At 38.8% G+C, this 14,626-nt stretch overlaps 1 protein-coding gene across 4 annotated transcripts in view; it reads right to left on the bottom strand.

Annotated features, from left to right (window-relative positions):
- The window catches only part of MORC2 (MORC family CW-type zinc finger 2), a 43,641-nt gene that overhangs the window by 26,190 nt on the left and 2,825 nt on the right, over positions 1-14,626 (bottom strand). For all 4 annotated transcript variants that reach the window (XM_055321827.1, XM_055321826.1, XM_055321829.1 and 1 more), the window contains exons 2-3: positions 8,279-8,332; positions 5,681-5,715 (exon numbers count right to left, since the gene is read on the bottom strand). In XM_055321827.1, coding sequence (XP_055177802.1) covers positions 5,681-5,715; positions 8,279-8,332 — 89 coding nt within the window. The remainder of the gene's footprint in view (positions 1-5,680; positions 5,716-8,278; positions 8,333-14,626) is intronic.

Raw genomic sequence — 14,626 nt, 5'->3', positions numbered from 1 at the left:
ATATGCATGTATTTCTTTTTTCTTTTTAAAAATGTTATTTGACAGTGTGCACACAAGTGTGTTCAGGAGGGGGGGGCGGTAGTGAAGCTGACAAGCCTGACGTGGGGCTTGATTCCAGGACCCTGAGGGTCATGACCTGAGCCAAATGCAGACACTTAACTGAGCCACCCAGGAGCCTCTGAATATGCATGTATTTCAGGCAAACTTCAATCATCCTTCTGCCTCTCTCCACCTGGATTATTCCCATCTCTGCCCTCTGCTGTGGGCCCGATGCCACTAAAATTCTCCAAGTATTACACTGTCCTTATCAACACTGCTCAAATCAACAGGGCAAGTCCTTTGTGAGTTAAGTTTGGGGTAGCCTTCAAACAATGTGATCATGTCAGACATACTACAGGCTAAGGGTGTCAGCTACCATCCAGATGAACTGGTAAGTCTGTGTATGACTATCCCCAAGCTAACTCGAGTTTCTGAGCTATCTGTATTCACTGCTACCTCCTCTGCTTGATCAGTCCTTGAAATGGCCCCCCAACCTAAGAATGAGATGGCACAAGGTGCAGTGAGAGCTACCCACTTCCCAGTTGGACTTGCTTGACTGGAAAGAGGAACAGTCTTTTGACAAGAGGATTAAATCCTTTGATAGTGCAGCCATGATAGGGCTTCCTGGTCGACAGGAAAGGAACAAAACAAACTGGCTGCCATTTTAGTGGGTGGAGGAACAAACTCTTCTTTCAGGACTGTCTTCTGCAGCAGCAGGTGGTTACTCAAAGTAGTCTGGGTCTAAGCATGTCACAAACACTTAAGAAAGAGATGCTCAAATAGGGAAGAGGGCCATACTGGAATTCCCAAGGTGCCTATGACCAATGATGAGGATCATGTTGGTAAAGGAGGAACAGCACAGGATGCGGAATCAGGAGAGGACTTCTACCAAAAGGAAGATCTATATAAGGCACTACAGAAACAAGTTTGAGTCTGCTTTGGAGCCTAGTTCCTGAGTACTTTTTTGTCCCCTGCAAGCTGAAGTTCACCAACTTTATACAACTATCTAAGCTGAAGAATCTGTTTAAAATACTCTTTGTCCTCCCCTTGGGCTAAAGATTCAAGTGAGTCATCACCACCTTCTAACAAATGGACTAGTGTAATTTAAAATGTATTTCAAAAGTACTATAAACCACAGATTTTCAAGTATCATTAAGTGTTGAGGAAGCAGACTTTGCTGAAACATTAATAGTAAGTGCTTCTTGAAAGTTCAAGAGCAAAGACCTTCCTGTAAATACTATCGGTAGCTAAGAAAATTTCTCCTTTTGGAAGTGCCTTCTATCAGTGTGGAAATCTGGTAAGCAGGAACAAGTGCAATAAAAGTGCAAAAAGCCTTCAAAGTTTCCTTCTGGAGGAAGCAAAATATCACATGGAGACTCAAACTAGGTCAGATACAGAGCATGGTAAAAGAAATCTAGCCAAGAGCCATCTGTTTTACACTTCAGCCATAAACATACATGTAGATTCTGCTTTGGGATCCAGAAATTGGTTCAAGTCAACTGCATCTGAAAAGTCCTCAAGGATCACTGGCATTTCTTGAACATCATATAGGAAGTTACTTTTAGGCCCTTGAGTTTCTTAGAACAGGATCTGCAGGCTGTCTTAACACATAATCATTACTTAACAGTGGGTCTAAGATCCCTTTCTTGTTCAAGGACTTCATTTAAAGATTTTTCATATGGTTTACAAAGGTAAGAGATCCACCGATAAAGGATCCTCCTGGCCACATAGTGATCAACAAGCCTGTAAGCAGCTCATAGTACCCGAGTCCACAGGATCATATGCAACACTGCCTCAGGGTCAAGAGAGACCAGCTGGCACAGCAGTCAGTTTGTATATAAGCAATGCGGCATCATCCCCTGTTACTATGCTTATTCTACCAATCACTCATTTATTCAATGATTATTTACTGAGCACTTCCTCTGTGCCTGGCTCTGTGATGAAGACAAGATAAACAATGCAGATATGATCACTGCCCTCATGGAGCTTATGGTCCTATAGATGCTACTCTCTGAAGCAAATCAGTTAAGCAGAAGGGTTCAATCAGACGAGTAAGTGTAACAGCTAGAGCAAAATGTAGTGTGTATAAGAATCAGCTAAAGAACCCAGATTCTGGGCTCCACCCTGGAAAGTCTGTGTGGGTCTGAGGAGGTACCTAAGGATTTGCATTTTTAACAAGCTCCCACGTGATGCTGATGTTATCCATCAATGGACCACTCTTTGAGAAGCACTGAGCTAGAGAAACAAGAACTAGAAGGCTTTCCTGCTCAAAACTATCTTCCCAGACATTTCACCAATTACAGATGTATTCCTAACACCTGATACTTGCTTTGATCAATTGAGTGTTATCTGAAGCCTCCAAGCAAAGGATTCTGATGAAGGAGGGGGGAGTTCTAGAGATAGGAGACTAACCAGCTGCGAGTTGTATGGTCCCACTCCCATCCCCATCGTACATCTTTGGAAGCAAGACAGGGAGAGAAAAGCCAAACTGCCTTCTTTACAGTTGTGCTTCAGATCCTGGTAGCAGCTATGTAAGATTATCAGAATGAGTTTGGAAGGATGCATATCTAAGCTCCCCTCAATATGGCTAAGTCTGGCTTATCCAAATTAGCCTGACTTCCCATCATCCAACTCCCACCGGGGAAAAGACAGGAAAAAGAAGAAGAAATGTAAAATGGAGATAATAAAAGAGATGATAAAATAATGTCCTTAGCAGAAGTTATAATAAAATGACATCCAAGGGCAGCCCAGGTGGCTCAGTGGTTTAGCGCCACCTTCAGCCCAGGGCCTAATTCTGGAGACCCAGGATCAAGTCCCGCGTCGAGTTCCTTGCAGGGAGCCTGCTTCTCTCTCTGCTTCTCTGTGTGTCTCTCATGAAGAAATAAATAAAATCTTAAAAAAAAAAATGACATCCAAGTTCTTCATTATTCTTTTGAAATCTGGGTAGTATTTATTTCAGTGCTCTAATTTCCCACTTACTAACCATGGTTTAGCATCACAAAGGAGATCTTTCTTTGAGTAGTTGCACTACCTATTTAAGGAAGTCAAGAGAGTCAATAAAAATACTGAATCTACTTCTGACAGGCACATTATTGTCTGGCCCCATCTAATAGGAATGCTTTGGGTAAATGAACACCTCTGTACTTCAAGAGTCTGGTTCCTTTGTCACTCTTCTTAGGTTTAAATACGATCTTTTAAAAAATGACTTTTTAGGGAATTCAAACAATCTGATATTTAAGGGGATTTCCAAGCTCATTCATTATCAATCTAGTCTCAGAATGGAAGACAAGAAAACACTTTCCCCGGTGTACTGACAGTAAGAACTTTATGGTACCAGGTATTACTAATTCTACTATTGCACTCATAAATTGAGGTTGCTTTTATTCCTCCTGTTGAATGTGTTAATTAAACTCTGAGGTAGAAAAGTGTAAAGTTAAGGACATTTCACCCAAGACTCCCAATCTTGAGGTATTTGGAGTAAATCAAGTCTTCCTCTAAAATGCGATAGTGCTTAGTACTTCTATCACACCATTTAATCCTTAACTGCCTTGACAGTTCCCTCAAGATCAAGTTATTGTTCTCTAATCATCTACACAGTGCTGCCTCTCCAATTAAAGACTTAAGTTCTCTTATGAGAACTTAAAAAAGGCTCCATCGCATCCCTCTGGACTCTTCCCAAAGCACAATAGGAGTAAGAACACTGAGCACAGAATAAATACACAGTGGGCCTTTTTCATTTAAATTGAAATCCATTCTGTTGCAATCTACGTGTAAAGGATTAAATTTTCTTCATGAAATTCACCACCAAAGGTGGTAGGAGGAGACAGAGATGATGTGTTTAAAATGCTTTTTTCAAATAGACTCAGCTATGATGATTTGTCCTTTCAATATCACTTGGAGTAGATGCCCATTCTCTGCTTTACCATCTGTGCAACGATTAAAACAACATTTCTTTCAAAAGTAGCTTTAATTGCTCCTCATTAAAGCACACTTAAGATGTAAGATACACACTGTGACTTGGGAATGGTGCCTCCATTTGGCCTCAGGGTTTAAGTAACCATTTTCTAACACTCTTCTGCTGTGCCTCTGAGATGCATTCCTAACACCTGATATTTACTTTGTTCCTTTATTCTAAAAATAAGTCTTATTTTCACCACTTTGGCATAGCCTTTTGAGCAGGCGGCTTTCAGAATTTAAGCAGTACAGCGACTTTTAGCTGTTCTGAATTATTTTCTTGCTCTAAAGTAATTCAGACATGAAAAATTTATCATATAGGAGGTTCTGAAAATTATTTCTTAGTTGTGTGCTTTTTCCCATTTATCAAATGAATCCACAAGGAGGGGTTATTTGATAACTGCATATTCTCACAAAAACACTTTAAGTCTTCTCATAAGTTAGTGAGTGTTACTCAAGACTTCAGAAAAGTTTGTCAGAGAAACATTATATGCAGTCAAACTGGATTTAAAAGCCACCTTCCTCTATTTTGCTTCCAAATTTCTAGCATTCAAATTACCAAAAACATGCTGGTACAAACACTGAACAGGTAGCTAGAAAGCAAACTAAAAATAATAATTTAAAATTTTAAAAAAGCAAATGATGACTAAGAATTCTTCCACTGTTGTACCCACTCCAGAAAAAAAAGAGAAACTTACTACCAAATAGCAGAGCCAATTAAATAAGCAAAACAGTAGACATCATTAATATTTTTAAATTCCAGGGTGCCTTGGTCATTCAGTCAACTGAGCATCTGACTTCGCCTTGGGTCATGATCTGGGGGTCCTGGGATCATGCCCAGATCAGGCTCCCTGCTTGGCAGGAAGTCTGCTTGTCCCTCTCCCTCTGCCCCTCCCCCTGCTCATGCACTCACTTGCTCTCAAAATCTTTTAAAAAAGTCTTTCAAAAAAAAAAAAAAAGTCTTTCAATTCCAAGCAAAGCAGCTGTCCTTCCCACCTGACACCTCTGCCTGAGAACATCTCCCTCAGTAAAACCCCAGTGCCTACCCAGTTAACCCAACTATTTTATGCAACTGACACAGGCAACTCTCCAAGTCCTCACTGAGATTTTAGAGAGAAAATGGCCTCTAACAAGTTCTCTCTTTGGCTGCAGGGACCAGTAAAATCAACCAATCAGTAATCTAACCAGTAAAATCACCAGTACTTGGTCACTTCCCGCCCCACTACTCTACCATCCCATTAAACTTTCAGTGGCTATATAAATAGATATAGGGGCACCCGGAGAGGGGGTGGGCTCAGTCAGCTAAGTCAGGGGGGCTTTTGGCTCAGGTCATGATCTCAGGGTCCTGGGATGGAGCCCTACATCTGGCTCCGTACTCAGCAAGGAGTCTGCTTCTCCCTCTCCCTCCCTCTCTCACTATGTCGCTAACTCTTTCTCTCTCTCAAGTAAGTAAAATCTCTTTTAAGAAAATAAATATATCTATAGATCTGGGCACCATGTGTGAGTTTCCTTAGACCAATATTCTTGGTTTCTACTACATGCCTGACCAGGGCTGCCCTGCTTCTACCTATGACCTGGAGTAATCATGCCATCTCTCCCCAGGCTCTTAGGCATTTCTTCTTAGACATAGCAATAAATGCATTCAAAGGAACTGAACATTAGAAGAAAGTACTGATGTCTGACTTACCAGCGTAAATATCTATTCTGGTTGCATCAGCATCTCTGCAAAATTAAAAGGAAAAAAATCAAGATCCAAATGAATATAAATATTCATATAAATACTGAAAATATCAAACATCAAAATGCATAGTATTTTAAGTATGATGCATACTATTTTGAGTTTATTTTTAGAAAGTCATACAGAAATTCTGTATCCATTAAAGTACTCTCCCACTTGACAACCCTATTTTCCTTATGTGTGAAATATATTTCCCTCTGTGTGAAGCTCTAAATTATTTAAAATAACCACACGACACATAGGGCCTAGACATCTTATTTTATTTTTTTAAAATTTTTATTTATTTATGATAGTCACAGAGAGAGAGAAAGAGAGAGAGGCAGAGACATAGGCAGAGGGAGAAGCAGGCTCCATGCACCGGGAGCCTGATGTGGGATTCGATCCTGGGTCTCCAGGATGGCACCCTGGGCCAAAGGCAAGCGCCAAACCGCTGTGCCACCCAGGGATCCCTAGGGCCTAGATATTTTAATATGGATTTCACAGTAACAATATCTATAGAATAAGGGAGAACATTCCCTCTTACGTACTAAAAAATTACAACTGTGTTTCTCTCATAATTTGATAGCAAACATAGAAAATGTTCCAATAGCCTTTCCATTTTTCTTTTGTGTAAGATACTGAGAACAAAGAAAAAAAACCATCTGCCACAAAGCCTATGAAAAATCACGTCTCATAGTATACACTATAGTCAGCAGACTAATTCACAAGCTTGTAATCTTATCCTCCCTAACCTAGAAAGGAGGTTGGCGCACTATATTAGACTCCAACCACCAGCTGAAATACAAGTTCAGTCATCAATAAAAGCTTGAAAGTAATCTAGTCCAATTCTCCTAACTGCAGGCAAGGAAAATGAGGCACGGAGTGTTTCATCAGTTTTAAATGTAAAAAAATCCATACAGTTCTACATGTATCTATTCCCCAAAACATAAAAACAGTTTCAAATATGAGAAAGAGGGGCAAAATGTGTGCATGACCAGGAACACATACTTCAGGAATCTCCAGTTCACCACATGATAGACAAAAAGGCAGTCTGCCATAGCATACCATGGTCTCACTAAGTTAACAAGTGACAAAGCACACCATGGTCTCACTAAGCTAACAAGCTAACAAATTCAAACATAGTTCCATTAGGCTACACCATTTTTAAATTGAATACAGGGACACCTGGGTGGCTCAGTGGGTTAAGTGTCCACCTCTGACTCAGGTCATGATCTCAGGGTCCCGGGATTGAGCCCCACATCAGACTCCCTGCTCAGTGGGGAGCTTTATTCTCCCTCTCCCTCTGCAACTATCTCTGCTTGTGCTCTCTCACTCTAGCTCTCTCTCAAATAAATAAAATCTTTTTTAAAAATTTAAATAGAATACAAAAGTTATGTGTCAACCATCATTAAAACAAAAATGGAAGTTTTCTGGTTAAACAACTTGTTAATAAGCACACTTCTGTGTTATTCCATGGAATAACAATAAAAGTAATAATGGTACAGGATTATAGTATAGGCATAAATACAGAAAAAAATAGCAAGCTCATTAACTGGGGATCTATTTAGAAAGTACTTCTACAAAAAAGTACTTATTTATCTCTTACCCTCTTCCTTCATCAGTCATCAACACCGGGTCAATAGCAATGTGTCTGAATTTTATGTTTGCATTCAGAAACAAAACTGAGATAACATTTTCATAATTATTAACAGAATCTTGATTTGGTTGTTGCTATTTATCTTTGAGCCAACCCAAAGTTGTTTCCAGTATTGCACAGTAACAGTTATAGGCTTCCATCACTAAGAACTCAGTGTAACACAATGCTAAAGAATTTCTTCAAGCACAGCTGCTAACAATAGAAGACACTCTGATCAGTCATCTGACAATATACGTTTTAAAAACACACAGAACTCTGGCATAATTTTAAAGACTTTAGATGGTGTACTGTTCTGATAACTCAAATTAGATCTTAGCTATCACATTAACTTGATTCCAAAGTTTCTATCTTAACTCCCCCCAGCAGGGAGCCTGATGCAGAACCTGATCCCAGGACCCCGGGATCACGACCTGAGCCAAAGACAGATGCTCAACCACTGAGCCATCCCAGCGCCCAATTATCTTGCTCTAATACACAATGGAAGATAACTTTGGAGGTCATAAGTTCACTATTTTTAGAAAGGCAATAAATGAATTAAAGTTAATCAAGTAAACTGAAAGTACCAACTAACATGCTATTAAAAATACTTTTGGGGTAAGAGACCTCTTAGGAGTTCTTAGGAGTGAATTAAAACTGCTACAAAATTGTCTTCCTCCCACACCTTCAGAAAGCAAAGGTCACAACAACCCAAAAAGTTTTCAGGCAGAGACTGTAAGCTTAAAGACTACATACCTTGGGATCCCTGGGTGGCCCAGCGGTTTAGCACCTGCCTTTGGCCCAGGGCGTGATCCTGGACTCCCAGGATTGGGCTCCCTGCATAGAGCCTGCTTATGTCTCCGCCTCTCTCTCTGTGTGTCTCTCATGAATAAATAAATAAAATCTTAAATAAAAAAAAAAAAAAGACTACATACCTTGCATTATCAACCAGTTCAGCAAGAGCACCAAATAAGAATTCATGAGTAGTTCTGAAATGATAAATACGAAGAATCAGCAGAATCACAGAATTGAACTGATACCTAATAAGTCAAGCTTATAAAATGTTTTTAGGAAAAAAAACCTAAAATTGTCATTTGCACTATCAATATACACTAATCAAATTTAAACTTCCCGAAAATTAGAGCCTTTTAAGAACCTGCTAAACCCCCTCAAATGTTAACCAAGTCCTGCTATCTACTCATGTTTATTCGCTCTATGTTAAGAAACTCACTCTGAAGCAGTAAGATTCCTATGTGTACTACTGATTTAAAAGCAGTTTTTTTTCACTACTCATGTTCTGCCTAGAAAAATATCTGTATTTTATTTTTCACTGTCTTAACCAGCCGTCAGTTTCTGCATATCTCTAAGCATGCTCAATGGACAATTTGCTAACATTTTGTTTTACCAATGCTTGCATATTATCTATTGGTGAAAGAAGAAAACCCATTTGTTTCTGGGCATTTTATAAGCAAAATACTCCATTTGAAAGGGAAGAGAGAATAATCTATTCTCTGACATTTCACTTCTAGCTAAAAACAACTTCCTTCACATTAAAGGATCCAAGACCCTCTTGTACAATTCCTCTTAGAAGGACAACAGCTTGGTGTGTTCTTCCTAGTGTCCATTAGCCCTTTAAGGAGGTCATCTCTTTTCCAAGACAATGCTCAAAGTTGGGTTAGGTAAATACATAATTATATTTTTCAGAACTCAACAAATATGATATTTATACATAAAATGTATCCTTAAATTCTTTCTCCATTTACATTCTCTTTAATCTGTGCTATTTCCCATAATAGTCCTCTTTAGATATAAACGTACAATGTGTCCACCTAGAAAAACCTTGAAATGATTCAAAACATAAAATCATTTACCTAAATAATACATTACCATCATCAATTTTTCAAAAATAAATTATTCCCACTGATTTTTTCACATACCATTTCAGCCAATAGACAAAGTGAAAATGTCTAAAAATTTAGAATATACTAAAATTAACTAACCAGTGTCTAGGATCTCTGATCACTTATTAAATCATGTAAAACAAAAAACAAACCTGTAAAATATTTGCTTATAGAATAAGCATCCAAAATTGAACTGTCCAGGAACCCTGGTTTTCCCTCCTTAAGTAAACCTACAAATTTTTACAATTGCAAATTTTGAATTAAAACTACTAGTTACTGGGATCCCTGGGTGGCGCAGAGGTTTGGCGCCTGCCTTTGGCCCGGGGCGCAATCCTGGAGACTCGGGATCGAATCCCATGTCGGGCTCCCGGTGCCTGGAGCCTGCTTCTCCCTCTGCCTATGTCTCTGCCTCTCTCTCTGTGTGACTATCATAAATAAATAAAAATTTAAAAAATAAAAAAAATAAAAAAATAAAACTACTAGTTATTGAAAAAAAATTCTTGGAATTTTAGGAAGAACTTTTCCCATGAGATCAGTGACTATCTGCTGCTAATCCAAAGGCAGCACCAATAAATATGTCTTAGCAAAAAGTAGAAATTTATCTCCAGTTTGCCTAGAAAACAGAGCTCTCAAATTCTTCTGACCAAACTCCAATCCTTATTATTACTGAAAAGAAAAACAATTTTTTAAAGGAAAAACCTGCATAAAACATATTTTTAATTGAAAAATTTAAGTCTATAATCATCTTAAATTCTTCAAATTATCAATTAAAGAAGCAAGTATTCTGTAGATTACTACGCTAAAGAAATAGGTTGAAATGTTAGAAAATTAGGATAATTTGGTAAAGGTAATATAAATTAAATCTAACATTTACTCAAGCTTTCAACCAGTCATTTTCCTTAGAAGTGGCTTAGAAACTTAAAAATTGGGGATGCCTGGGTGGCTCAGCAGTTTAGCACCTGCCTTCCACCAGGTTATGACCCTGGGGTCCTGGGATCAAATCCCACATGGGGCTTCCTACATGGAGCCTGCTTCTCCCTCTGCCTATGTCTCTGCCTCTCTGTGTCTCTCATGAATAAATTAAATCTTTTGTTAAAAAAAATAAACTTGGGGATCCCTGGGTGGCTCAGCGGTTTGGTGACTGCCTTTGGCCCAGGGCGTTATCTTGGAGACCTGGGAGAGAGTCCCACGTCGGGCTCCCGGCATGGGGCCTGCTTCTGCCTGTGTCTCTGCCTCTCTCTCTCTCTCTCTCTCTGTGTCTATCATGAATAAATCTTTAAAAAAAAAAAAAAGAAAGAAAAAGAAAGAAACTTAAAAAATGAATTAGTTTTCTATACTCTAGGCTTTTAATTTTGAAGATTATTTAAAAATATAAAACAACAAATTCTATTATAATAGTTCTCATTCCAATAAGAGCCTGTATTTTAACTATAGTCAAGGAAACTCAAATACAGCTCCTGTAACAACAAAAAGAATACTACCATAATAAGAATGGGACTACAGCTTGTATGCAGCAATCTTTGGAATAAATATGTTTAAGAATGAAGTATTGGCCTTTGGTGGTGAGAATAGTGAATATGAATAATCTTGAAAACTAATTCTCGGGATCTCTGGGTGGCGCAGCGGTTTGGCGCCTGCCTTTGGCCCAGGGCGTGATCCTGGAGACCCGGGATCGAATCCCACATCGGGCTTCCGGTGCATGGAGCCTGCTTCTCCCTCTGCCTGTGTCTCTGCTCTCTCTCTCTCTCTCTGTGACTATCATAAATAAATAAAAATTTAAAATTAAAAAAAAAAAAGAAAACTAATTCTGAAATCCTTTGCCATCAGGCCAAGAAATCAAATAAAAGTGGCAACTGCTTCTCAGCAACATGTATATCTGACTGCTTCACATGAAAATCAGAGACATTCAGAATTCAGTAAGATCTCAAAAGGGCAAGCACAAAGATCTCTGGCTAAGTTTTCACTGCTTTCTATACAATACTTAAAAATATTGCCTTGTAAAATCAGAATTTAAAGAAAACATTCCAAATGGCCTTCGTTGTTCCACATAGTATCAATGCTGTTCCACACAAACATATTTCAGATATGTTAACAGATATCTTGAAAATATAGTTAAGGGGGATCCCTGGGTGGCGCAGCGGTTTGGCGCCTGCCTTTGGCCCAGGGAGTGATCCTGGAGACCCGGGATCGAATCCCACGTCGGGCTCCCGGTGCATGGAGCCTGCTTCTCCCTCTGCCTGTGTCTCTCCCCCCCCCTCTCTCTCTGTGTGACTATCATAAATAAATAAAAATTTAAAAAAAAAAAGAAAATATAGTTAAGGGATACTTTTGTGATGTGTACTGACACGTCATAAAAGGGATCTTTTGTGACAAGGGTTGGGAAGGTCAGAGTCAATATGCATAATCTTCTCCAGACCTTCAACCAATTGATGGGTCCTACTAACAAAGTCAGAGTTCTAAATATTTCTTAAAATCTTAAGAACACGGGCAGCCCGGGTGGCTGGGCGGTTTGGCGCCGCCTTCAGCCCTGGCGTAGTCCTGGAGACGCGGGATCGAGTCCCACGTCAGGCTCCATGCACGGGGCCTGCTTCTCCCTCTGCCTGTGTCTCTGCATCTCTGCCCCTCTCTTTCTCTCTCTCTCTCTCTCTCTGGAATAAATAAATATAAATCTTAAAAAAAAAGTCTTAAGAACAACAAAAAATCTTAACAAAAAATATATCAAAGACATAATTTCTCTCCCTTTTCTTAAATAATATTCAAAGAGACATTCATTGCTTGCTAGCATTTGAAACAGGTATTTGAATAAATATCAAAAGAAAATTATTTTCCCAGATGTAAAGATTCTTTGCACATTATCCAAGAAAGGCCAACCATCTGGAAAAAGACAGATTTTTAGCAAACTCACTTTCAATTGGCTTTTATATCATTTGTGCCATGATCAAAATAGTTTTGCAGCTCAGCATTTCCAGTGACAAATTCATGAGTAAATCTACTCATTACCTAAGGAAAATGGTGTTCCTATTTATATTCAATCTGAATTTAAACCAATAGATTATTCACAAGTCCATCACACAGTGACAGCTTCTGCTGTGTTCTTGGCAATATTGACAAGTCAATTGCCTTAATTGCTAGAAAATAAAGCTGAGAAACAAGAGCATCCATTCTACATTCAAATGGCTTTAATATACTTAGAGTGTAAACCCACATTTCAACACAATTTTAAGTCCCCAAAAATATTGTCTCTAAAGGTGACAGGTGCCTCTATATTCACTACATATATAGATAAAACAAGCCAAAAGTATCATATTGCCAAGATAATTAAATGTGCCAACAGGAAGAGACACAGAGAGAAGGCATCTTATACTTAAACATCCTGCCCTATCAGACAACTTAGCAGTACTGCAGTGATGTAAGCTATGCATCTTATCACAAAGGAACATCACTACCACCACTATATCTGGAATGTAGCACCTATATTGCTCATCAACTTTTTACTAGTAGTCACAAAACCCACCACTAAAGAGCAGTAACAGCATAAAACTCCTTTTATTTAAAAATCCTTTTATCATTTCATACTAGCAACATCCCGCATTAAAAGAAAGTACCCTAAAACTTTCACACTATCATGAGAATTTCTCAGGCCTGCTTTAAATCTTAACACTGATGTAACCAAAATAACCATCATCAGTTACCACAGACATCATACCAAAACCAACAACAACAAAACGACCCTCAGGACAGATGTTTACTGTCTCCAACAAATGCTCCAGAATTTACCAAGAATGTAATCTACCTAATGACTACCACCATAGAGCAAACTCCTACTCTGGCCAACTTCTGGTTTATATAAATTATCATGCAATGAATAAACAATAAGCACCATCTATTCAATGTTTACAGTGTACCATGCATGAGCTATAATTACTTTATAAACATTATATTTTACATAATCGTCTTTCAGATTAGCCCCCTTTTATAGATGAAGAAACTGAGGCTCAGCCTGCCCAAAGACTCAGCCAGGAAACAGGCAAATCCAAGCTTGGCTGGCTCCCAAGCCCATGCATCCTCTATTCATTGCACCACACTGATTTCTATCCTTCTAGCCTGCCTGGGTTCAGCCTGCAAGTCCAAATCACATGGGAGGTAAGCAAAGGGCCATACTTTTCATAACTCACAATATGGCAATACTGTAGATATCAGACACCCTATTATGGTCTTACATTTTAAAAACTAGAACAAAGGAAAAGGAACTATAGACAAATTTTCTCATTTCTTTTTTTTTAATTTATTTATTTATTTATGATAGAGAGAGAGAGAGAGAGAGAGAGAGAGAGAGAGGCAGAGACACAGGCAGAGGAAGAAGCAGGCTCCTTGCACCGGGAGTCTGACGTGGGATTCGATCGGGGGTCTCCAGGATCGCGCCCTGGGCCAAAGGCAGGCGCCAAACCTCTGCGCCACCCAGGGATCCCAAATTTTCTCATTTCTAAAGGTGACACCATCACTTAACAAAATGAGGATCCATCCACCATCACTAGGAGTAAATAAGTCACAGCTTATGAAAATTTAAAAACGTGTTTCCTCTAGAAATGAATTTCATCATATCACCTTGATAAACCTTGAAATTGATTATAAACTAACTTATCTTAGTATTCTAGGGTTTGTATTTTCTCCTGGTAGGTTTGGACACATCCAAAAGTAGACAACTTCAAAGCTGTGATCCAGATTAGAAAATCTAGAGCTTCCAAATGATACATCCAACCCGCAAATGTTCATGCAAGAAGGTGGTTCCAACTCAATATGGGTAAGTCAAATTCACAAACTCTCCAATTTCACTTTAAACAAATGACTTAACTAGAGCTTGATTCTTTACCTTAGTTCTGCTCACCTATTAAGTTATAAGATAGCAAAAGAAACAATATTCCAGAACCTCAAATTAAAGGTTTTTGAGATAAACTGAACAGACTTTCCAAGTAGAAAGTAAACCCTTTCCTTGAAGCAAAACAAGCCCTTAAGGCAAAACTGACTAGAGTTAGCACTGACTGCCTAATAATGGTTAAAGACACTAACCACTGTGGTCAAATAAATCCTATTGCCTTAAATCTGCCACTTAGCAGGTGTGTTTTGGCATGTTACTCAATTTGAGCCTGTTTCCACAAATGTAAAACAGGAAGAATCCTTACTCTAGCAAGGTTATTATAAAGATTACTTTACACATGTTTAAAAGTGATGGCCAGAAGCAATTAACTGGTTGTAACTATTATTTTATTATCAAAGTCGTTGGGGAAAGCTAGAACAACCCACCCAGTTTTGCAAGTGCCATTCATGGTCTTCCAAGATTATCATATAATCCACCATTCCAAATTTGGCCCCTCATTCCACAAT

This window comes from Nyctereutes procyonoides, unplaced genomic scaffold, assembly GCF_905146905.1.
Source record: "Nyctereutes procyonoides isolate TBG_1078 unplaced genomic scaffold, NYPRO_anot_genome, whole genome shotgun sequence".
NCBI lineage: Eukaryota > Metazoa > Chordata > Mammalia > Carnivora > Canidae > Nyctereutes > Nyctereutes procyonoides.
This window is presented reverse-complemented; position numbering and strand designations above follow the sequence as displayed.